At 40.6% G+C, this 26206-nt stretch overlaps 2 protein-coding genes across 3 annotated transcripts; both read right to left on the bottom strand.

Moving 5' to 3' along the window:
* Positions 1-885: 885 nt before the first annotated feature.
* LOC116262676 (receptor like protein 23-like) lies at positions 886-4146 on the bottom strand. Its single transcript, XM_050080167.1, has 2 exons — positions 1692-4146; positions 886-1571 (listed from the first exon to the last, which is right to left on the bottom strand). Exons 1-2 carry the CDS (start codon positions 4144-4146, stop codon positions 886-888), a joined length of 3141 nt encoding a protein of 1046 aa, XP_049936124.1.
* A 10599-nt stretch (positions 4147-14745) lies between these two features.
* Positions 14746-21089, bottom strand: LOC116263324 (receptor like protein 22-like). Of its 2 annotated transcripts, XM_050080338.1 has the most exons (2): positions 19585-21089; positions 14746-18507 (listed from the first exon to the last, which is right to left on the bottom strand). In XM_050080338.1, exons 1-2 carry the CDS (start codon positions 20423-20425, stop codon positions 17150-17152), a joined length of 2199 nt encoding a protein of 732 aa, XP_049936295.1. In that variant the 5' UTR covers positions 20426-21089; the 3' UTR covers positions 14746-17149. The 2 variants fall into 2 exon arrangements, with proteins under 2 accessions (XP_049936295.1, XP_031498875.1); XM_031643015.2 differs by having other exon boundaries at positions 14746-21089.
* Positions 21090-26206: the final 5117 nt, after the last annotated feature.

The following is a 26206-nucleotide window of genomic DNA, read 5'->3' as shown; positions in this document are numbered from 1 at the left end:
TTTCTCTCAGTTATTGGACACAACATATCCGAATTCCATTGCATCTCTGTCCGTTTTCAAACTTGGATATAATTCTAAAACAGCTCAATATATGTGAATCCGATTAATTAATCCAAGTAAAGCTGCAATTAGGAACGATGATAAAAAGTAAAGCAATTAACGGTGCCCTTGTTAGTGGAGATCATATGGGAACAAGCAACTGCATTTCTCTTTTGAAAACTGAAAAAATGCTGTTCCTTTTTTTTTTTTGTTTCCTTTTTCACTTTTAGCGATTCTATATATTACAGACGCGCTTTTTACTTGATCCAAACCTAATTTCTAAAACCAATTCACGAGCTCCTTCATTCTGCTGTGTGGGATTTCAATTAGAAATGAAACAGGGTGACAAGGCGTCACCCTGAATGTCATCTACAGGAGAAAAATAAAATGCATCGCTCATTTTTAAGTCATATAAGTAACATTCACTTTGATCAAGTGTTTGACAAAAGCCTTTCATTTTCATGAACAACCAACTTTTTGCTTTTCACCATCTGAGGATTCAGTGAAATTTTTATTGAATTTACAATCAGCTACACCAAAAAAGGGCAAAACGAAACAAAAACAAGAAGAAAGGCAAAAGAAAGCCATATTGCAGCTATAGACACATGGATTATGGTTGGTCAATCACAGGGCCTTGGGTTAAAAAACTTTGTGTCGGATCATAGGGAACACACATGCCAACCAAGATGGACTTCACTAGCACCAGAAAACTGGAGCCAATCTTGATTCAAGAGGAGAACCTGACCGCTCAATGCCTACGCCTGCCAAATCGAGAAGGGAAAACCCGCTGCAGGATGAAGTCTACCATCCTGTCAGTTCGATCCCAATAGCAATCTGTCACTTTGTTCATGAACAAGAAGGGACAGTTGTGATCACCAAGCCAACTGCAAAACCGAATCCTACTGATCCATACTTCCATCCCTTCTCTTTTATTTGCTTGTTTTCCTCATCAACGAGGCCATCTCCTCCAGCATGAGAGCCAACTTCTACAACATGAGAGCAAGACCTGTTCACCTGTAGTCCACAGAGCTTCGGGTTTCCTTCAAAAGAAGATGCCGGAAAAGTACTAAACTGGTTTCCTTGTGGTATCATCCCATGCAAGTCATTGTATGACAGGTCCAAGACTGCAAGAAATGTGAGTTCAGATAGCTCCCCTGGTATAACTCCCGATAACTGGTTGTGAGAGAGATCTAACGACTCCATCTGCTGCAACTTTCCAAATGACTCGGGGATGGAGCCAACTAGATGGTTTCTAGAAATGTTTAATATGTATAAGGACGTCAAGGACCCTATCTCTTCAGGAATTCGGCCTGTGAAATTATTGCTAGATAGGTCTATGATAGTCAAGTCCCTCTTGACCTCTTTAAACAAACGATATTCTCCCTTGATTGTTTCCTCCACGTACAGGTCAACATCCCGTTCCCAATACCCACTCAAGAAGGTCAAGCCGATTTCAAAGAACTCAATTTCATTCTCTTTGGTACCTGACATCATGGCCTTGAAGCCTTGAAACAACTCATGTGGGAGAGACCCTGAAAAGTAATTGTTAGATATGTCGAAGATCTTTAATCAATGAAATTCTTGCTGAGAAGTGTTAACTGTAATAGGTCCATGTAGATGGTTGGATCTCAAAATCAGCACTTGAAGCATGCCCAGTTGGCCTAGCTGTGAAGGAAAAGAGTCGTTCAACTTGTTGTTTCCTAGATCGAGGACCCTCAAAGATGAGCGATTGAAGAGAGACCTTGGAATTTTGCCAGTGAGTAAGTAGTCACTCAAGGCGACAAACATGAGAAGCCCTGACTTGAATTCATCGGGAATTTGGCCTCCTAGTTGATTCTTTCTCAAATTCAGTACAGCCACATGTTTACCAAGGCAATCCGGTATCTCACCCGTCAAGGAATTCTCTGACATGTCCAAGAACGTTGGTGCTACATCGCAAAGGAAAGTTGGAATTTCCCCTTCGATCCGATTATTGGAGACAGACATGTACAAAAGGCCGCCATCTGCAGCTAAGCTAATCCGATGGGCTGGTTCTTCAAAACCATGTAGCTTGTTATGATCAAGAACCAGAGCATCAAAGCTACTAAGTTCCCACCACAGGCAAGATGGTATCTCCCCTTCCATGTTATTGTTGGAAAGTTCTAGAGCCACAAGATTGCTAAGTTTACAGACAAATCTCGGAAAAGTCCGAATATTACAAGAGTTCAATTTTAAAGATTGAATCCCAGGAGAATCCTTGGAACTACCTTGGGCATCGTCACTGGAATGGGATGAATCAACAGTCAGCCTTGTGTTATTGGAAAGGTCCAATGCAGCAAGGCCCTTGATACTAAAAAGGAAAGAAAGATCAACGGTAACATTGAAACAATTAGAGGAAAGGTCAATGCTTTTCAAGGCAGGAAGTCTCTTCACAAAAGAAGAGATATCACCACTAAGAAAATTGTGATCAAGCTGAAGGAATTCCAAGTGCTGGGAGTATAGGTTATTGTCAAAGTTGGCGAGCAGATCACTGAACTTATTACTTCCGAGGATTAGTTTCCTTAAGGAAGGAAGGGTGAAAAGCGAGGGAGGAATTCTGCCCATCAAGTTGTTGTGACAAAGATCTAGTGTTGTTAAGGAGGAGTTTGAGTTGAAAAGCAGCGAGGGAACCCCAGTTAGGAAGTTGTTGCTAAGGTCTAGTGACTCTAAGGAGGAGAGGTTGAAAAGCCATGAGGGAACACTCCGACTTAGGGAATTATCACTAAGGTTTACTGTGTTTAATGGTGAGATTGGATTGAACAGCATTGAGGGAATCAGAAGTAGACGGTTGCTACTGAGGTCTAGTTCTTCTAAGGAGGAGAGGTTGAAAAGCCATGATGGAATGGTCCCAGTTAGGCTATTCCCACTGAGGACTAACTTTTTTAGGAAAGGGAGATTGAAGTGGGAAGAAGGAATGTTCTCTGTTAGGAGATTGTGGCTGAGCTCTAGTGTTTCTAGAAAGGAGAGGTTGAAGAGTGATGAGGGAATGCTCCCAGTTAGTCCGTTGCCACTTAGGTCCAGTTCAGTTAGGGAGGAGGGGATTGGGTTGGGGATTTGTGAGTTCAGATGGTTGCCGCCGAGGTCCAGCACCTTTAAAGAGGGAAGACTGAAAAGACATGGCGGAATTGCTCCGGTCATGAAATTTCCACGAAGCCTTAACGAAGTGATGTCCCCAAGCGAGCATAAACCTTCAAGGATACTACTTTCAAGTTGGTTGGACCCCAAATCCAAGTAAGATAGCGACTGAAAATGGAGAAGTGATTCGTCCATTGTGCCAGAAATATTACACCCAGATAAGCTTAATGTTTGCAGTTCCTGAGATGAGGACAAGGTCATGCTTACTTCTCTTAAGCTCATGGAGACGTCAGCTCTATCCAGTCGAAGGTGCTCCAAATGAACTAAGCCCTTGAAAAGCTGTAAGAAATTAGGATGCTGGAGTAGTAGGCGAGGATTATAAGAGAGATCAAGAGAGACCAATCGTGTCATTTGGGACAGCTCTATTGGGATCTGACCAGAGAACTCACAATGGGACAGATTGAGGTGTGTTAGGTGGCTGAGTTCCACGAGTCTCTTGGGGATCATACCGTTCAATAGGTTGTAGCTGAGATCCAAACGTTGCAAATATCGAAGCTTGAACAGGGAAGAGTCAAGGGCGACACCTTTAAGATAGATATCTTGATCATATCCATAAACGCCAAGATCATGAAAAGGTATCTCCAATGCAATGACGAAGCCAGTGAGGTTATTGCAAATAACTCCTTTCCAGTGACAGCAGTCGGATCCATTATGCTGCCATGAGCTCAGCGCATCAGGTAAGATGAGAAGGCTCTGCTTGAATTGAAGAAGTGCTGAACTCTGGTTGGGGAGGCAGATCCTCGAAGCTGCTCCCCTCGTTGCTGTACTCGTTGGTGGTGGTGGTGGTGTTTCATACTTCGAAGCACATACCACACCAATAACGAACAGACCCATAAAATAATGGTGCTTCTGCATAGCAACAATGGATTCGGTGCTTGAGGAATTGGAGCGGCACCTTGGCCCATGATGGAGTGCAACAACACTCTTTGATCGCTGGATTAGGTAAAAGTGCATCCAACCTGAGGAGCTCTCTAATCTTATATCTATATATATTTAGCAAGCGGCCGAAACCAATCCAGGCAACTTATGCTAAACATAAGAGACAAGCACGGTGGTGCTTTTCTGGTGATGCAGCAAACATGAAGAAAAAGGAAGAAAATCGAATGCTCGGGCCCAAGAGCCCCGTGCCCTTCACGGCGTGCTTTTAAGTAGGACCGGTGGTGGTTGGGTCTACGCTCCACACTTTCCTTAGTGCTGCTTCTTCATCCAACAATAATTACACTCAGAGAGTCAGAAGGAGTTTTAATATTATCAGTATTAGAAATTTAAAAATATTGTAAAGGTTAGAAATTCTATAGCCAATAAATCAGTTTTTTCTCTTGCAAGCAATGTTATCGCGTATCGTACGATACGTATCGTATAGGTCAAAAAAACCTATACGATACGCTGTTTAAAGACGATACGCGTCTGTATCGTACACGTATCGCACGATACGTGCGATACGGGGGCCGTATCGTACGATACGGGCGATACACCCCCGTATCGTACGATACGGGTTAAAACACAAAATTTTTTATTTTTTAAAGTTTAAACACTCCTCCCTCTCTCTCTCTTCTTGTATTTAAAGACTCCAAGAGACGTAGGAGGGAGAGATTTTACACATTTTCATCAAAAATAACCAAGGATTCATGGATTTGGAAAATATTATCGTTAAATCATGAAAGATGATAAGTTGATAACTATATGTTTTGAACTTATAAAATTGTGATGTAATATAAGTCCTAAGACTCTAAGTCTTAAGATTCTATAAAATTTTCAAGTTTAAAACTGTGATGGATGCTTATTATGTTATTTTGAATATCTAATTTCTAATTTTTGCATGCGTTGTTGACACACATGAATGTTCCTTATGTATGATGATCTTTTTTATATTTGAATATATTTTTCTTGATTTCTTATTTTTTGTTTATTTTTTCAGATTTTTAATAAATTTTCTCTATTTTTTTTATTTTTAAATATTTTTTAAAATTAAAAAATTAATTTTACGATACGCTACGCTACGTTTACGATACGTTACGATACAGCGTATAGGTCAGCCCGACCGATACGCGATACGCTACGCCTTTTATAACATTGCTTGCAAGTACAAAGATGAAGTCAAAAACATATATAACATCTCTTAACCAAAAAAGAAACAAAAAAAATTAAATATATACAAAATTTTAAAAATTTTATTGAATATTGGACATTATCATGATGGAATATGTCTTTGTGATGTTTTTAAAAATGTCACTCATATATAACTACTTCTACAGGATGACAATGTGAATATTGATCCATCGAAATTGAATTTTTCCAGGCGCGTACTCGATCTCCCTGGTTAAAGTACTGTTGTGTCAGGCTACTGCTTGCTCTATAATCTCTATCATTTTGGAACTTGATTCCGTTGTCTCGCCCATATTTCATTTGCGCGAACTAATTAACATAGCCACAAAGTTCTAACATATATATTTCTGTGTGTCTGTGATCTTCTTTATCTCTATCCAACAACTAATCCACTAAAGAGTCTAATTAATTCTTTAAAAAATTACACTCCGTATACCCCCAAAAGAAAGTTACCATAGAATTGAATTTAATTTTACATCCTTTTGGTTAAAAAGTTATAGATGGTAGTTTGAAGTCTAAAGATGAAGTTTCAACCCAATCATTCTCCACTTATATATTTTACTTGAACTGTTTCATAATATTGCGGACGAAGTAAAAAGAAACAGGTTTTCGATAATGAATTTAAGCAGGGAAAAAGCCCCTTCCAACCCACATATGCCATCAACATCACCGAAATTTCCCCAACTTTTTTCGTTACAAAGAAGACTTGTTCAGCATCCTTTTGTCACATATCATCGCGACTAAATATTTGGCACTTAATTTCCATGTGAAACCGTTTGGGGGTGTGGACTTGACTTGGACTTGGATAATTATCTTTGGTCATGTTCCATAATGTCGTTTTTAATATTTCCAAGACCACCTATCTCATCGGTCTCTCTGTCACGTTACTCCTAGATTGAGTCAAGGCGTGGGTGGAGTTAAAATCACGTTATGATTTCAAAATATTAAAATTATCAACAAAGCGGAGACTCTTTCTCTGAAGAAAGTTATATATGGCTTTGACGTCATGACGTGCACAAAATTTTCTTGAGTCAATATAATCACAACAGAAATATTCTTGCTTAATAGAAAAAGAGAACTTTTAAAAGCCAAAAAAAAAAAGGTAAGGTGTTGGGGGTTTAGTTTGATAAAGTTCAGAATGATATGCAAATAGCTATAACCAATACACGCTTCTTTTTTTTTTTGTCCCACACATATGGTCATTTTATACCCATCATATCACTATTTCTTGGTATGTTATTGTCCCTTATCCTTATTATTGTTTCATATAACTTCCTTATCTTACGCAGAGGCAAAACCAGGATTTTTTTTTAAGGACGGGCCAAATGATCCATGGGTCGGGTCAAGAGGAGTGACGGGTAGGGCCAAGAAGAGTGACAGGTCGGACCAAACTAAAAAAAATTGATTTTTTAATATAAAAAAATATTTTTTTTCTGCGCTCACCCGAGCTATAGCCCAAGGAGGCCCACCCCTCCCTCTGCTCCCGATCTTAGACATTATGGGTATGCCATAACAATTGGTATGGAGTAACGAAATGAGTATAGGATAACAAGTATAAGATAACGACAAGAATATGAGATAATGAAAATGACATATGAGTTTCATCAGAATTCTGTATCATATTTGAACTCAAATTCAGTTTTAAATAAATATTTCATCAGAATTGAATTCAGTTTCAAATAAATATCGTACATTCAATATTGATATAATTTAAAAGTTGGTTGTTAACATATCGTAATGTAGTTCGGATTCAGTTGTCATTGTAGAATTATTGAAGAATAGGAGCATAGGATTGAAAAGATGATGGAGACTGTCCAACCATTTTTAGGAGCCTGCCTTCTTCTCAGCTTGAAGCTATTCTGGAAAGAAAACCTAGGCCTCCACTTCCTGGCTCTCCTTCAAAGTCGCCCGCCATCTCCTTTCTACTCCGAAAGCGTTAAATGTTCTTCAGCAGCTGCGATGGAAACGTTTCTTCCTGCTGTGAAGCAACTGCCATTAATTCTGCTGCAGCGGACGGACCGCCTCCCAAGTCAAAGCTGATCAATTGGGTGGTTCCTTTTTCATGAAAACCATTAAATTACTCCTCCAAACTCTACACAGAAAGTCTTTCATGTACTTCTCCAAACTCATTTATTACGGCTTACTTGACAATATTCATTGCTTCCACTAACAACAGCCGTGGGAATAAGGTCCACATGAAGTGGTAAATGAGGTTAGCAAAGGCTGTTCAAAGGGGTGAATCAAGCCTCAGATTTACCACTTTACAGCAGGGTTGCAAACCGATCGATGAGCCAGTAAAACCCATTAAAGCTCATATTTAATTTGTATCCGCTACATTGAAAATTAACAAATTCTTAAGCCAGACGATTATGGCGCCTTCTCATTACTACTTAATGGGAGAGAGAGAGAGGTCGATAATAGTTCCATGAATAGGAGAGAGAAAGGTCGATAATAGTTCCGGTTCGTCCTGAAAAGGCTTTGTTCTAAGTTAAATTTCTCTGTTCAAGAAAATGAAGATATGCATATTTCGAAAACCTAAACAGGGAAAGAAACGAAAAAGAAGAACGGTACCTCTACATTTTGGGGTTGGGCATTATATGCAGGCGTATACGCTCAAATACTTGGTGGCCGATCGATATGCACCAAGTTTGACAGCACCGGAATCGGATCAGATGCACGGCAGCTAAATATTTTAGTAACTGATCTGGAATCGGATTCATCATATCTATAAACTAAAGAAAAACAAAAAGGAAAATGGCAATGACGCGTTACCTCGATTCCGATTCTTGTGTCTTATGGAATCGGAAAAAGAGCATAAACGTCGATGGTTGGCAGATCAACCAAGTTCTGGCCATGATTTCTCGAAAAAGAAACAGTAATGGAGCTAGAGGAATTGGGCTAAGAGATGGGAGCCATTTGGAGCACAAAAATAGAAGCCCTACAGCCTACTTGCTGAAAGGTCCGAAGTGAATTGGGGAAAGTTGTCCAGCGACAGCAATGGGGACAGGGGCTAATCTGATTCCCACGCTCCATCTCGAATGGAGAAGAAGGAACCACAGCGCTTAACCCGGACCGTGCTCGCTCGTCTGTCGGAATGTCGATGAGTCGTTAATCATGCAAGCCCCATTTGATGCGTTTTACTAACGCGCTTCTCTAATTGTTTCCTCCATTTCACCGTGTCCATAGGAATAAGAAGTGCAAACCTCAGTCACGAGACCAAAAGCAAGATCTTCCAGTACATACTCATCATCGTCCATAGAGATAGTTGGAGCTTAAAACAAGCACTTATTAAACTGTTCAGTTTATCCAACCACGCAGGAAATGTATCACTTAGCTCATTGTTACCCAGATTCAGAGCTCTCAAACTTGTGCAATTGGAGAAGTAAGAAAGTTGCCGTTCAAGTTGAGGAGTTCAATCTGCATGAATCCACTTGGAATTTGTCTCCGTAGTTGGTTCTTTCTCTGCTCTAGTCTTACCAATGTTGTAAAAACAATACCTGTGAGAGCATTGTTTGACATGTCCAAACGGCCTGGACTGAAAGTTGTTCCAAAGTTGAACTTGGGCTGTAGAATTCAGGGAGTGAACCATTGATCCTATTATACCCCAAGATCAAGTAAATTCAATGAAGGAAAGAAAGTGCAAAAGGTGATGACGGGATGCTTCCAGTGAAGTAGTTACCAAGTGTGCCATTTGAGACAGCTGTGCTCTACTGGGATCTGACCATAGAACTGGCCAAAGGGCAGGTCGAAATGGGTGAGTTCGACGAATTAAATTTTTAGAAGCAAGAATTTTTTTCATTAGAGAGCCCAACTATAGTCTCAAAATTTTAATGGAAAAAGAATTAAATTTTTTGAAATTTGTACGAAGGCTAAGTGAAAACTTTAAAAAAATTACATGTAGTTTTTTGTGACACCGCCCCTGTAGATCATGCAACTCCAGCAATTTTAAAAAGTAAGCCATCTATGAGGCCAATTATTATTTTAGCGTTCCATTTTTTTTCCAGAATTACAAGATTGGTGCATCAATTAGTCCACGGTTCCTGCATTCTCCTATAATACTTGTTTTTTTCTAGAAAAAAGTGGGTAAACGCACTTGCAATTCACAAAGCATAATATATGACTTAAAATCATGATTAGGAAAGTAAACTAATAATTCTTTTTTCTGGTGGATTAGTTAATGGAGAATGATTAAAGTGTAATTAATTGTCCGTCCTTTTGTGAAAGTGAGAATGTTGAGGACTTACTGTTTTCTTTTGGGAATTCTAAGCCAGTGTTTATGACGGGGTATCAAATATTTCAAAACAATAAATCTTTAAGGGCACCCGTATATGTAAAATGAGCAAATAAATGAAGACATTATTTTCAAAATAAAGAAATAAGAAAATTTTAGATCTGTGGCTGCCCCACTGGCTAGATCGTAGCTAAGAATGCTTGCATAAAAGAAAAGGCGGAAATGGGTCCGTAGAGATTGTTGGACCTTAAAACTAATATGTTTAGCTCGCGAATATTGACACTCTCTGTAAGGTTTCGTGGCGGCAAAGACGCCACCAACTCCTTGTTGTTTGAGATTTTGAGGGTCTCCAATTTAGGCAGAAGAAGAAGACGATGAGGCAAGCTTTTTTTTTTCCTTTTAACTTCATCACTTGTCGGCAAAATGAGGCCAATTTGACTTTCCCGAGTTAAAAAAAAAACTGGAGGGAGTGCGTGGACTTGAGTTGGAGTTGGGATTAGATGTTTCGGAATATCTGGATAATTTCAGCTGTTGTTTTTCTCAGCTCAAACTGCTGCTTTATCAGATTGGAGTAAAAAGTCACGTTAGATATCAAAACTTATGCGCGAACTGATTCGGATTAGGGGTTGAGACTCTACTTTTAAAGTTCACATTTGGATATGAGTCGCGTAGGATCCAACATTTCGTATATAAATCTAGGCAGATCCTTATCGGCTTTCCGTCAGTTATTTCTCTATGTAGCCTAATGGGATCTTCTTTTGATCTCTGTCCGTTTTCAGACTTGGATGTCATTTTAAGACAACTCAATATATGTGAATCCGACCATTAATCCAAGTAAAGAGGCAATTAGGAATGATGATAAAAAGTAAAACAATTAATGGTGCCCTTGTTAGTGGAGATCATATGGAACAAGCAATTCCATTTCCCTTTTGAAAAGTGAAAAAATGTTGTTCCTTTTTTCCGTTTCCTTTTTCACTTTTAGCGATTCTGTATAGTAGTAACACACGCTATTTACTTGATCCAAACCCAATTTCTAAAACCAATTCACGAGCTCCTTCATTCTGCTTTGTGGGATTTCGATTAGAAACGAAACAGGGTGACAAGGCGTCACCCTGAATGTCATCTACAAGAGAAAAATAAACGGTCGTAGTTATGCATCTCTAATTTTTAAATCATATAAGTAACATTCACTTTCATCAAGTGTTTGACAAAGGCCTTCATTTTCATGGAAGGCCAAATTTTGCTTTTCGCCATCCGAGGATGATCCGTATGAGTTTGAATCAGTCTCTCACCCCAAACCGTAAGAAAACTCGAGACGCCAAATTACAAGGAAAAACAGAATGCAAGGCACAGAATTTTCTCTTTCCTCCGAAAATGGAGAGGCCACTTTTTTTTTTTCTTTTCTATCCTCTGCTTTACAGGTGCCCCTGTCCTGCGAGGCTTATAGCTGGGTGTATAACCACCCATCACTCACGTCTCCAAGGACTCCCACAAAATCGGGGTCTCATGGGCTACATTTTCTCTAACCACTTGCTTTCCCCACAACTGCCATGTTCTCCAACGGTTCCTACTTGTTGGGCAGGTCATGTGCATATGGGTTGATAGGCGTCAAATGGTTGTCAGCTCCAGGTCTTGTTCCCGGATCATTCGTCCCCCTCCCATAGAGAGGACGAAGCTCCAGCGAAGTCAAAATTCAAGGTGAGGGAACAAGGTCTGGCCGACTTCCCGATTGTACCATTTTGCAGCCTGTGGGCATTCACCCTTTCGTCCGATACAATATAAAATACGTTGTCCTCTGTGCGTATCTGTTGTTTTGACTTCCAAAATAGTGTAAGATGAGAGTACAGTAGCTTTTGTGATCAGAACATCATCAACTGACGGTAGGACCTCTTGTTGTTCATCATCCGACATAGATGGTTCAAAAAGTCTGAGGTTGTTGACGTTCACCACTGAATAAATCGACATGTAATCAGGTAGTTCAAGTTGGAATGCATTTTCTTCCACCATTAGAACTATGAAAAATGGACCATAAGGAAGGGGCTTTAATTTTTGTGCTTTTCCCTTGAGCCTGTCACAAGATCGTTCACTTGAAATTTGCCATGAACTCGATGTCAATCATGGCGTGCCTTATATCTTTGTTGAGCCCGCTGCAGATTGTGCTCCATCTCTTGATGACTTTTTCTGATATGCTCAAGGAAGTGGCGAGCCTTGGCTGATGTTGTTGCGGCATCGTGAACTGCTTCATTTGTGGTGGCCGTGAAGACCCAGTCAAATGGACTAGATGGGAGGAAATCAAGACAGGCTTCAAAAGGTGATTTTGGTGTTGACTCATGCATTGATCTATTGAAGACAAACTGTAGATACGGCAAGCTATCATCCCACATTTTTGGATGTTGAGAATTATATCCCCGTAGCAAGTGCACCATGGTGTGGTTCACTACTTCTCCGTTTGTGGATGGTAAGTAGTACTCATTTGAAGCTTGGTATCCATCAATTCCCACAACGTTTTTCAAAAAGCACTTAAAAATCGACTATCACGATCTGAGATAATAGAGCTAGGCAACCCAAAGTGAACCCAGACATGATGAAAATATAAGCGAGCCGTCTGAACTCCAGTTATAGTCTTCTTGCATGGAACAAGAATAATCATTTTGGAAAAGCGATCCACGACCACATAGAGATAATCATGTCCTCGCCTAGTCGTTGGTAGACCACCCACAAAATCCATGGATACACTTTCCCACAGACATGTTGGTACCGGCAGAGGTTGGTACAAGCCTATCTTATGGTTGCTAGGTTTTGAAATACTACATAGTGTGCACCCTCGCACGAACCGACTAACGTCTTGGTCTAAATTGGGCCCGTAGATGTACCTTTGTAAGTTTTAGATTATTTTGTTGATTCCAAAATGTCCAGCCACCTTGGAAGTATGAGCTTCTCTCAACCACATGGTACGATATGCTCCTTGTGGGATGCATAGCCTTCCGTCCTTTTCCACCAAGTGGTGATTGATGGTATATTCAGACTTGACACCTGTTTGTGCAGCTTTGTAATGTTCACAAAAATCTGGATCATGCATATATAGATGGACGTAATCATCATGCATGCTAGGTTGGATTTGCATGAAGCCAGTCAAGCAAACAGATGCCTGTGGTGGCCGAGAGAGCATATCTGCCAATTTGTTTTGACTCCCCTGCTTGTACTTGATGACAATATTGAATTGTTGGAGGTAATACATCCATTTCATATGGCGCGCTTGCTGCAGTTTTGATTGTGATTGGAGATACTGCAAGGGACGGTGGTCGGTGTGCACAACGGTTTCTTTCCCTAGCAAATAGCACCGCCAATGTTTAATGGCCTGATGTAATGCAATAAGCTCTTTATCGTATGCTGAATAATTGAGTTGTGCTCCTTGGAATAGCTCGGAATAGTAGGCCACCGGTCGTTGTTCTTGCATGAGGACTGCTCCCATATTATAACCTGAAGCATCGGTTTCTAATTCGAATGACTTATGCAAATTTGGCAACACAAGGACTGGAGCTTCACTTATTTTCCATTTCATAAGATTGAAAGCTATGTCACCTGTGTGCGGGGTGCGGGTGCCGGTGCCGGTGCGGGTGCGGGTGCCGATGCGGCACATCTCAAAAAAATTAGGTGCGGCGGTGCGGTGAAGATATTTTATTAATATTAATAATAATAATAATATTATTATTATTAATTTTTTGTAGAAATTAAATAACACAATTAAAATTATACATTTTATGGTAGTGGAAAAAAATCAAAAAAGAAATGTTTGAAAAAAAGACAAACAGATTGTTTTATGAAAGCCACCATTCTTTAGTCCTGTATCGTTTTTTTTTTAAGAGAAAATGGAACATATAATATATCTATAGTTGTATTTAAGTTAGATGTAATGGCTGGCGGGTGAGAATGGTGGATTTGATTTTATGGATTTTGGATCTGGTTTTTTTTCGAAATCAGATTTAGATCCAAACCATACACTTGGTTTAGATTTGGTTTCGAAACTAGATCCAACCCCCGGGTGCGATTTGGGTGCGAGCTCCACCCGCAACGCACCCGTGCGGGTGCGTGCGGGTGCGAGCTCACCTGAAACGCACCTGGGTGACTGTGATTGAAAGCGCCTTCACATTTTTTTGTCCATTCAAACTTGCTATTTGCCTTAGTCAAGGCATGAAGAGGTGCGACCAATACTAAAAATGTTTAATAAATTTTCGCACATATTGACAAGCACCAACAAAACTGCGTACCTCAGTGATATTTCGTGGCGTCGGCCACTTACGAATGACATCAACTTTATCTGGATCGATGCGGAGGGTTCCACCACCAACTCTGAAGCCAAGATAGATGAGGGAGGTTTTGGCAAATTCACATTTTTTTCCATTAAGCCGCAGTTGATGCTGTTGTAACACCTCAAAAACTCGACAAATATGTTGCTCGTGATCTTCCCATGATTCACTGTGTATTAGAATATCATCGAGATAAACTAATACAAATTTATCCAAAAATGGACATAGGACGCCGTTCATTAAAAGTGGCTGGGGCATTGCACAGGCCGAACGACATCACCCTCCACTCAAAAAGTCCTTGACGCGTCTTAAATGTCGTCTTCCATGTGTCCTCGTCTCGGATGCAAACCTGATGGTATCCTGATTTAAGAATAGCCAAGTTGGATTGTGGCCCTTTCTTGATAAGCGGCAGTGTTTTGCATGGGCTGGCAAGTGTATCAATGCCCGGTTCACTAGGTTCTACCTGTAGCAGGCCCAATCCACCTCAAAAGAAGAGTTTGATCCTGGCTCAAAACGAACACTAGCTATATGCTTAACACATGCAAGTCACCCTTTCGCGAAGCTGCGCGACAAGATCGGGGGTCGCCCCGACTTTGAGGAGAGAACCCTTCTTTCATTGGGAGAAAGCACTAACTTCGGGAGAACCCCTTCCTTCGGAAGGGTGATGGTTAAATCAAGTTTGGTGAAGAATCGGGCATTTTTGAGTTGGTCCAGCAAGTCATCGATGCGAGGGAGCGGGTAACGATTCTTGACAGTGATCTTGTTGAGTGCTCGATAATCAATGCACATGCACCGCTCCAACAGATCCACCACTTGTCTTTTAATTTTGTCATTCTCAAGTACCGAATTTAGATACATGGAAAGGTTGGGTAGAGGAGCATCAGTCTGCAAGTAAATTTCATGCTCGACTGGACGCCGTGGTGGTAGTCCTTATGGATCTTCAAACAAATCAGTATAAGAGTTGAGTAATTTCGTGAGCATACCTTCTTCTTTCTCACGTGTGTACATGAGATGGAATGTTGCATCCTCTTCACACGGCTGCACTAAACGTACAAGTAATAAGACAAATCTTTGGCATGCATTCACCACTTGTTTGACTTGTCCGGTCGTCATCAAGTCTGTGGGTGGGGCGATGTTGTCCCGAGTGATCACAAACTGCTTACCGTCTTTGGTGAGTTCATATTCTTGTGCTCGTCGATGGTAGTAACCATCACGAAGCCACAAATATAGACTTCCGAGAACCACTTGGCAAACATCAAGTGGAACAACATCACAAATGACTTCATCAATAAAACGAGAGGTGATGGCAAATTTCAACTTGCACTGGCATTCCACTCGTTGTCCAACATCCTTTATGATCCATCCCAAGGGATATGGGCGAGGATGTGGTGTGGTGGCCAAACCAAGTCGTTCCACTAGACTTGACGATATTAGATTCTTTTGGATTCCAGTGACGAAGATTGCGCCGATAACCTCATTTTTCACCTGAATATTGATCGTGAAGAGTTCCTCAGCATGCTCCTCCTCTGCAGTTGAGATAACAATGTCCAATCTCGCCATCAAGGATAGGGCCGTGTCCGGTTGCTGGATTGAGCCAACCCGCTCAGGCTTATTTTCTCTAGCCACCACCTTGTTAATTTATTTTCCTTTATTTTGACCTTTGAACCGCTTGGGTCTCAATTCAGGATGCACCTTCCAGCATTTCTCCTTGATGTGTCTATAAATTTTGCAATGATTGCAGTAGAAATCAGACTTGGAAGAATATGACTTGGAGTCCTCCGAAGTGTGTTTTTTTTCATCTTTCGATGTCTTCGGTTTGAATTTTGCAAAATTTTTGTGGTTGCTTCCCCTGTTCTTTACTTCAATAGCCATTGCTGTAGTACTGGCGCTTGAGACATCCAACACTCGAAAAAGTTGCAACTCTTGGCGAATCAAATAATTTAGACCCACCACAAATTTTTGTACAACTTCCTCAGTGTTGATCGATACACCAAGAGCAACTGCAAGCCGTTGGAACTCAGTTGTATATTCTTGCACCGATTGTGTGTTGTACTGCCACAACGTATACCACCTTGTCCAATGATCTTGCAAATATCCCATTGGATAGAACTCCAGCCTCAGGAGTCTTTTAAATTCCTCCCAAGTGATGCTCGAGATGCCAGTATACCATTCCACCATGCCAATGCATGGTTGGTAAGTTTTAATATAGCAAAGGCTACACGTTTCGTACCTGGATACTCATAAAGAGTAAAATAAGTTTCCATTTTAGCCAACCAAGAATCCAGCTTCTCAGCATCAATGGAACCATCAAATACCGGGATGTCAATCTTGGCCTCCACCTTGAACGGTCTTGGGCATTCCCTTGTGAGAGGTTGTTCGGGTCCCTTCGCCTCTTCTTGCTTTGCATCAACGTCCTCCCTTTGTACTTTGATCATTTGTTGTTGAACATGCTCAAGTTGTTCCATCCGTAAAGCCATGTTTTCAAGGGTGGATTGCATGGTTTGAAGAGCAGCAACCAACCCAACAGTCACTTCTTTGTCGCCGGGCGTAGAGATGTCACTCTCTTCAGTTTGTGGTCGCCGTCGATGTCGTGTGAGATATGGCAGCAGCTTACCAGTGGTGCCGTGCGTCGATCGGGTCCCCACCATGCACAGAAACGCGGCTCTGATACCAGTTGATGTATGAGACTTTGAATCAGTCTCTCACCCCAAACCGTAAGAAAACTTTAGACGCCAAATTACAAGGAGAAAGCAAGGCACAAAATTTTCTCTCTCCTCCGAAAATGGAGAGGCCACTTTTTTTTTCTTTTCTATCTTCTCTGCTTTACAGGTGCCCCTTCCTGCTAGGCTTATAGCTGGGTGTATAACCACCCCTTCCTGCGAGGCTTATAGCTTGGTGTATAACCACCCATCACTCACGTCTCCAAAGACTCCCACAAACTCACGTCTCCAAAGACTCCCACAAAATCGGGGTCTCATGCGCTACATTTTCTCTAACCACCAACCACTTGCTCTCCCCACAACTAAGTTGCTGCCATGTTCTCCAATGTTTCCGACTTGTTGGGCAGGTGACTTGTTGGGCAGGTCACGCGCATATGGGCAGGTCTTGTTCCCGGATCAGAGGATTCAGTGAACTTACTTTATTGAATTTACATTCAGCACATAACCAAACGTGAAATGGCTACACCAAAAAAGGGCAAAACGAAACAAAAAACAAGAAAAAGGACTTAGAGAACACACATGCCAACTGAGATGGACTTCACTAGCACCAGAAATCTGGAACCAATCTTGATTCATGAGGAGAACCTGATCGCTTAATGCCTACGCCTGCCAAATCGAGAAGGGAAAACCCGCTGCAAGATGAAGTCTATCATCCTGTCAGTTCGATCCCAATACCAATCTGTTACTCTGTTCATGAACAAGAAGGAGAGAGTTGTGATCACCAAGCCAACTGCAAAACCGAATTCTACTGATCCATACTTCCATCCCTTCTCTTTTATTTGCTTGTTTTTCTTCTCAACGAGACCATCTCCTCCAGCATGAGGGCAAGATCTGTTCACCATTAGTCCACAAAGCATCGGGTTTCCTTCAAAAGGAGATGCCGGTTTAAAAGGAGACGCCGGAAAAGTATTGAACTGGTTTCCTTGTGGTATCATCCCATGCGAGTCATTGTATGACAGGTCCCCAGGTATAACTCCTGATAACTGGTTGTAAGAGAGATCTAACGACTCCATCTGCTGCAACTTTCCAAATGACTCGGGGATGGAGCCAACTAGATGGTTTGTAGAAATGTTTAATATGTATAAGGACGTCAAGGACCCTATCTCTTCAGGAATTCGGCCTGTGAAATTATTGCTAGATAGGTCTATGATAGTCAAGTCCCTCTTGAACTCTTTATGCAAACGATATTCTCCCTTGATTGTTTCCTCCACAAAATGGTCAACATCCCGTTCCCAATACCCACTCAAGAAGGTCAAGCCAATTTCAAAGAACTCAATTTCATTCTCTTTGGTACCTGACATCATGGCCTTGAAGCCTTGAAACAACTCATGTGGGAGAGACCCTGAAAAGTAATTGTTAGATATGTCGAAGATCTTTAACCAATGAAATTCTTGCTGAGAAGCGTCAACTGTAATAGGTCCATGTAGATGGTTGGACCTCAAAATCAGCACTTGAAGCTTAGGTAGTTGGCCTAGCTGAGAAGGAAAAGAGTCGTTCAACTTGTTGTTTCCTAGATCCAGGACCCTCAAAGATGAGCGATTGAAGAGAGACCTTGGAATTTTGCCAGTGAGTAAGTTGTCACTCAAGGCGACAAACTCGAGAAGCCCCGACTCGAATCCATCAGGAATTTGGCCTCCTAGTTGATTCTTTCTCAAATTCAGTACAGTCACTTGTTTACCAAGGCAATCCGGTATCTCACCCATCAAGGAATTCTCTGACATGTCCAAGAACGTTGGTGCTACATCGCAAAGGAAAGTTGGAATTTCCCCTTCGATCGGATTATTGGAGACAGACATGTACAAAAGGCCGCCATCTGCAGCTAAGCTAATCCGATGGGCTGGCTCTTCAAAACCATGTAGCTTGTTATGATCAAGAACCAGAGCATCAAAACTACTAAGTTCCCACCACAGGCAAGATGGTATCTCCCCTTCAATGTTATTGTTGGAAAGCTCTAGAGCCACAAGATCGTTAAGTTTACAGACAAATCTAGGAAAAGTCCGAATATTACAAGAGTTCAATTTTAAAGATTGAATCCCAGAAGAATCCTTGGAACTACCTTGTGCATCGTCGCTGGAATGGGATGAATCAACTGTCAGCCTTGTGTTATTGGAAAGGTCCAATGCAGCAAGGCCCTTGATACTAAAAAAGAAAGAAAGATCAACGGTAACATTGAAACAATTAGAGGAAAGGTCAATGCTTTTCAAGGCAGGAAGTCTCTTGACGAAAGAAGGGATATCACCACTAAGAAAATTGTGATCAAGCTGAAGGAATTCCAAGTGCTGGGAGTATAGGTTATTGTCAAAGTTGGCGAGCAGATCACTGAACTTATTACTTCCGAGGTTTAGTTTCCTTAAGGAAGGAAGGGTGAAAAGCAAGGGAGGAATTCTGCCCATCAAGTTGTTGTGACTAAGGTCTAGTGTTGTTAAGGAGGAGTTTGAGTTGAAAAGCAGCGAGGGAACCCCAGTTAGGAAGTTGTTGCTAAGGTCTAGTGAATCTAAGGAGGAGAGGTTGAAAAGCCATGGGGGAACACTCCGACTTAGGGAATTATCACTAAGGTCCGCTGTTTTCAACGGTGAGATTGGATTGAAAAGCATTGAGGGAACTCCAAGCAGATAGTTGCTACTGAGGTCTAGTTCTTCTAAGGAGGAGAAGTTGAAAAGCCACAATGGAATGGTCCCAGTTAGGCTATTCCCACTGAGGACTAACTTTTTTAGGAAAGGGAGATTGAAGTGGGAAGAAGGAAAGTTCTCTGTTAGAAGATTGTGGCTGAGGTCTAGTGTTGCTAGAAAGGAGAGGTTGAAGAGTGATGAGGGAATGCTCCCAGTTAGTCCGTTGTCACTTAGGTCCAGTTCAGTTAGGGAGGAGGGGATCGGGTTGGGGATTTGGGAGATGAGATGGTTGCGGCCTAGGTCCAGCACCTTTAAAGAGGGAAGACTGAAAAGACATGGCGGAATTGCCCCGGTCATGAAATTTCCACGAAGCCTTAACGAAGTGATGTTCCCAAGCGAGCATAAACCTTCAAGGATACTACTTTCAAGTTTGTTGGACCCCAAATCCAAGTAAGATAGCGACTGAAAATGGAGAAGTGATTCGTCCATTGTGCCAGAAATATTACACCCAGATAAGCTTATTGTTTGCAGTTCCTGAGATGAGGACAAGGTCATGCTTACTTCTCTTAAGCTCATGGAGACGTCAGCTCTATCCAGTCGAAGGTGCTCCAAATGAACGAAGCCCCTGAAAAGCTGTAAGAAATTAGGATGCTGGAGTAGTAGGCGAGGATTATAAGAGAGATCAAGAGAGACCAATCGTGTCATTTGGGACAACTCTACTGGGATCTGACCAGAGAACTCACAATGGGACAGATTGAGGTGGGTCAGGTGGGTGAGTTCCACGAGTCTCTTGGGGATGATACCGTTCAATAGGTTGTAGCTGAGATCCAGACGTTGCAAATATGGAAGCTTGAACAGGGAAGAGTCAATGGCGACACCTTTAAGATAGATATCTTGATCATATCCATAAAGGCCAAGATCATGAAAAGGTATCTCCAATGCAATGACGAAGCCAGTGAGGTTATTGCAAGTAACTCCTTTCCAGTGACAGCAGTCGGATCCATTGTGCTGCCATGAGCTCAGCACATCAGGTTGCATCTCCAGAAGGCTCCGCTTGAATTGAAGAAGTGCTGAACTCTGGTTGGCGAGGCAGATCCTCGAAACTGCTCCGCTCGTTTCTGTACTTGTTGGTGGTGGTGGTGTTTCATCCTTCGAAGCACATACCACACCAATAACGAACATACCCAAAAAAATAATGGTGCTTCTGCATAGCAATAATGGATTCGGTGGTCGAGCAATTGCAGCGGCACCTTCGCCCATGATGGCGTGCAACAACACTCTTTGATCGCTGGATTAGCTAAAAGTGCGTCCAACCTGATGAGCTCTCTAATCTTATATCTATATATGTAGTAAGCGGCCGAAACCAATCCAAATATGATACACAACTTCTGCTGGACATAAGAGATAAGCACCGGTGGCGCTTTTATGATGAAGAAAAAGGCAGAAAATTGAATGCTCGGGGCCGGGAGCTCCGTTTCCCTTCACGACACGCTTTTACATAGGACCATGTTAGGAGGTTTGCCTAGAAAGTTTAGAATAAACAGCTGTAATATAGTTGTCTACAGCTGTATCCCATTGACAATGGGTCTCATACATGTATATACATCTGAGTTACACTGTATATATATATATGATAAATAAGAATACTGGATTTTTGATCCCTCGCATAACATTGGCCCTTTCTCCCTGTTTCTCTGTTACCTTACGTCTCCAGTCGGTCCTTCTCTCTCAACTACGATCTTCCCCAACTTCAAGAGACCAGTGGTGGTTGGGTCTATGCTCCACACTTTTAATAGTGCTGCTTCTTCATCCAAAAAAATAATGGTGCTTCTGCGTAGCAATACTGGCTTTGGTGCTTGAGCAATTGCAGCGCACCTACGCCCATGATGGCGTGCAACAACACTCTTTGATTTGTCTCTCGCTGGATTAGCTAAAAGTGCATCCAACCTGAGGAGCTCTCTAATCTTATATCTGTATATATAGCAAGCGGCCCAGACCAATCCAAATATGATACACAACTTCTGCAGAACGTAAGAGATAAGCACCGGTGGCACTTTTCTAATGAAGAAAAAGGAAGAGGGCCGGGAACTCCGTCCCCTTCACGACACGCTTTTAAATAGGACAGGTGGTGCGTGGGTCTATGCTCCACACTTTTAATAGTGCAGCTTCTTCATCCAACAAACATTACACTCAGAAGGAATTTTAATATTGTCAGTATTAGAAATTCAAAAATATTATAAAGAACAGAAATTCTATAACCAATAAATCAGTTTTTTCTCTTGCAAGTACAAAGATGAAGTCAAAACATATATAAAATCTCTTAACAAAAAAAATTTAAGAATTTTATAGAATATTGGACATTATCATGATGGAATATGTCTTTGTGATGTTCTTAAAAATGTCACTCATATATAACTACTTCTACAGGATGATAATGTGAATATTTAGGTGCAGAAACATGCCTTGATCCATCGATTTTGAATATTTCCAGTTGTGTACTCGATCTCCCTGGTTAAAGTACTGTTGTATCAGACTAGTGCTTTCTTTCTCTATAATCTCTACCATTTTGGATCTTGATTCCGCTGTCTCGCCCATAGTTCATTTACGCGAACTAATTAACATAGCCACAAAATTCTAATATATATATTTATGTGTGTCTGTAATCTGCTTTATCTCGATCCAATAACTAATCCACTAAAGAGTCAAATTAATTCTTTGAAAAAATTATACTTCGTATACCCCAAAAAGAAAATTACTATAGAATTGAACTTAATTTTACATCCATTTGGTTAAAAAGTTATAGATGGTAAGCTTGAAGTTCGAAGATCAAGTTTCAACCCAATCATTCTCTACATGTATCTTTTACTTGAACCGTTTCATAATATTGCAGACGAGGTCAAAAAACAGGTCTTCGATATTGAATCTAAGCCCCTTTCAATCCAGATATGCCATCAACATCACGGAAATGTCCCCCAACTTTTTTCGTTACAAAGAAGACTCGTTGACCCTTTCAAAAGCATCGTTTTGTCAATTATGATCGCGACTAAATATTTGGCACTTAATTTCCATAGAAACCGCGTGGGGGTGTGGACTTGACTTGGACTTGGGATTCACCTTTTGGATTTGGATCATTATCTTTAGTCATGTTCCATTATGTCCTTTTTAAGATTTCCAAGAACACCGTCACATTCGCTATCTCGTCGATCTTTTTTGTCACATAACTCCTAGATTGAGTCAGGGCATGGCTGGAGTTAAAATCACGTTATGGTTTCAAAATATTAAAATTATCGACAAAGCGGAGCTTCCTTCCTGGAAGAAGGTTATATGGGGCGTTGACGTGCACAAAATTTTCTTGCGTCAATATAATCACAACGAAAAATATCCGTGGTTAATAGAAAAAGAGAACTTTTAAAAGCAAAAAAAAAAACAATGGTTATATACGACATTGACGTGCACAAAATTTTCTTGCGTCAATATGATCACAACAAAAAATATCCTTGGTTAAAAGAAAAAGAGAACTTTTTTAAAAGCAAAAAAAAAAAAAAGGTAAGGTTTTGGGGGTTTAGTTTGATAAAGTTTAGACTTCAGTTTGCATATGGAAACCGCTATAACCAAGACATCCTTTTGAGTAACAAAGAAACATCTCTGTTTTTTTTGTCTCACTCATATGGTTATTTTATACATCTGTTATTATCTCATATCCTTATAATTATCTCATATAACTTCCTTATCTTAGGCATTATGGGAATGTGATAACAATAGGTATGGAGTAATGAAACGAGTATAGGATAATAGGTATGAGACAACGACAAGAATATGAGATAGTAAAAATGATATATAAGATAACAACAAGGTTAAGAATGACCGTTGCAATGTTAAGCATCCACCCCAATCTTACGCTCGTCGTGTACATGTGCTCCGCCATATTAAACCTCATTATTATGCACTTCGTGATTATCCACGGTATCTGCAGTAACAGTTCAAATCCACTGAAACTAATGTCACGAAAGGGGCGCTGTATGATTACTTGATATTTTAAATTCAAAGATTTAATATAGATTTAAGGTGGCAAGCTGTTGTTGATGTCGGAAAGATGCAGTTACAATCCATGGTTTATCAAACTTATAACATGTAGGCTTGAAATTCTTGTGTAGCTTTATACATTGAGAAAATATTAATTTAAAAGACAAAAATTTAGCTTCAAAATCTAGTCTAGGTTTGTAGTTCGATTCCCGTGGGCATTATGTTCTTGTATCTTAAAGTTGTAGGACGCACCATTCAAGTTAAATGGTGCACCGTTTTTATCGCTGACAAACGCAACTCAGGACCCCAAAGGTAGGGGGCCTTCAGGCCCCGTTTCGAGCAGTGCGATGAACATCTCACTCACCGAAAAAGAAGAAAAATCTAATCTTAGCCCCCCAAGAATTATTTGCTCAAAATAGTTGGGTAGTTCAATATTTTGAGCAGATATATCGAACACTTCTCAAATGTTCTTACTGGCAGCATGAACCTCACTAGGTGCATCCCCAGCATTGCGATGCCCAATGTGAAGCCTTCCAGCTTCGAGCGATGAGCGCAACTTCCCCTCTGATCCGGCCCCTCCACAGTCTCCCTCCTTCCTACTCCTCCTCCCTCTCCCTCTCCCTCTCCCTCTCAACTCAGCTTCTTCTTATTTCAATGAAGATGGTGTCACTTGTAGGCAGTGATTGACAATTGTATATAAAAACAGCATCTACTATCACAAACAAGAATACAATTGTCTTAGAACATATGCTTTACATATGTGTGAATGGCACAGTGTTCTTTTTATGAAACGTTTTCTTTTGTTCTTCTGAGGTGAACTTTCCTAAAGTTCCTATCTCTTTTTATAAGTTGTGAACTCGTCCAGGGACCGTGTCCGATTTGGATTTACTAGAACTTAATCCCACAGAAAAAAAAAAAGAAAAGCGAAAATCCTTACATCAGATGGGCCCATTTGTAACTATAAGCGAGCCATTTAGTTCTCCACATGTGCCAGAGCAGCCCACTTGGGAAGCAAATTTTTTCACATTAATGTGCCAGCGTTTGCCTGGGCCGCTAGATTCTTAGATTCGATCATTAAAATAAATTTGAATATCTTCTCAGTCAGATTTGGATTTGCATCCAATATGAACTTGGATTGTATCTCAATTGACATTTAAAACCCGACCAGAATCAAGACCTATCTGAATGCAATTTGTTGCATGCGAAGTGCGCGCTCTTTCTTTTTTTCCAGAGGTGTTAAATCTACGTATCCACTTAGTGCAGCAAGCATTTGAATCAGCTTCAATCAGACTTATTTGAATATATCCATATCTAAATCCAGGATCAGATCTGATATTTCAAATTTATATTTAGATCTGCTGACCATTATCGAGGCGCAAGCTTCTCTGATCCGCTGCTTTAGATGAAGCAACCTTGATAACGCATTGAATTTATCTTAAGGAAAATACAGCAGAGCAAACGCCAATAATGCCGGACGATCGGAATCAGATCTAGGAGTGCATATTAGTGATAAGGATGAGGACGTCAGTGCTGGATCTATGGAGAAAATAATCACAAAATTATAGCGAATATTGATCTTGTCAAATCTTATAAGGCAACGAATAATCTTGCCATGAAATCAAATCAATTGTTTAGACCTGAATAAAACGGATTACGTGTTTAGAAAAATCTTACTCTGACAAAAAAATTTCACGTTTTGATGTTAAAAAAAAAAATCGTATAACGTATTGCAAAGGATCATGCTAGGGATCTTAAAAGTCAGACATAAACTGATCCACATCTTAAACTCCTACAATTTCTGTCATTAATTTTGCGGCGAATTGATTAATTGTCTAATATTGTAAAATAGGAGATGGCACCAGTCGTCGGATGAGTTTGATCAGCCTCGGATTGCTTAAGCTTGATCCACCGTCAGCTCATATATAGAATCCGGTTGCTCTTTGGATCACCGTTTGAGTCGGTCGTGTTACTACTGTATACTAAAGGCTTATTGTTAAGTAAAAGAATCTTAAAAATTTAAATTTGATAAACACTTCTTGTGATCTTAAACGGAAATGCAACTAAGTCGCACCTACCAATTACTAGATCTGTAAAATTGAAGTGACACAACTCTCTGGAGGCGAGGAGAGTTGCACCGGTAATGAGATGAAATATAATAAAGCACAAGGGCGAAGGCTGGAAAGGAACAAGAAGAAGAAGAAAACTTGCTGCAAGATACCCTGCTTGCCACCTACACCAAAGAAAATTTCAGAAGGCATAAACTATATTGTTGAATCCACTTGGAATTTGTCCTCGCAATTGGTTCTTTCGGAGTACATCCATGCTGTAAAAGCAACCATAAATTTTACCAGTGAGAGTATTTTATGGCAATCAGAAAATTGAGTCCTAGGGTCCGTCCCATCCCCTTCATGACGCGCTTTCACACAGGACCGGTGCTGGTTGGGTTTAGGCTCCACAATTTTCTTGGTGCTGCTCCTTCGTCCAACAAACATTACACTCAGAAGGAATGTTAATATTGTCAGTATTAGAAATTCAAAAATATTATAAAGGAAGGAAAGTCTACAACCAATAAATCAGTTTTTTTCTCTTGCAATTACAAAGATGATGTCAAAAACATATATAAAATCTCTTAACCAAAAAAGAAAAAATAAAGAATATTGGGCATTATCATGATGTAATCTGTCTTTGTGTTGTTCTTAAAAATGTCACTCATATTTAACTACTTCTGCAGGATGATAATGTGAAGATTCAGGTCCGGAAACATGTCTGGGTCCATCGAATTTGAATATTTCAAGGTGCGTACTCCATCTCCCTTGTTAAAGTGCTGTCTTTTATCAATTTAGACTCTCCATGAGGGATTTTATGCACCTTTTGCATTCGAATTGAAGAAATTGATAGAACCTTTTAGACACACCAGACATTTGGGTAGAGCAACCACTGAAAAGCATATAATGAACGAATAAATGGAGCCAGAAATTCTTGGCTGAAGGGTAATTATAAGACAAATAATTTTAGACC

The sequence above is a fragment of the Nymphaea colorata genome, chromosome 10, assembly GCF_008831285.2.
Source record: "Nymphaea colorata isolate Beijing-Zhang1983 chromosome 10, ASM883128v2, whole genome shotgun sequence".
NCBI lineage: Eukaryota > Viridiplantae > Streptophyta > Magnoliopsida > Nymphaeales > Nymphaeaceae > Nymphaea > Nymphaea colorata.
This window is presented reverse-complemented; position numbering and strand designations above follow the sequence as displayed.

Excerpts from the sequence above, each read along its gene's own strand:
- LOC116262676 (XM_050080167.1), bottom strand. The coding sequence starts at position 4,146 with ATGCACTTTTACCTAATCCAGCGATCAAAGAGTGTTGTTGCACTCCAT. Across the intron at positions 1,572-1,691 it reads TTCACAGCTAGGCCAACTGG|GGTCTCTCCCACATGAGTTG; the intron begins GCATGCTTCAAG and ends ATTACTTTTCAG.
- LOC116263324 (XM_031643015.2), bottom strand. The coding sequence starts at position 20,425 with ATGGGCGAAGGTGCCGCTGCAATTGCTCGACCACCGAATCCATTATTG.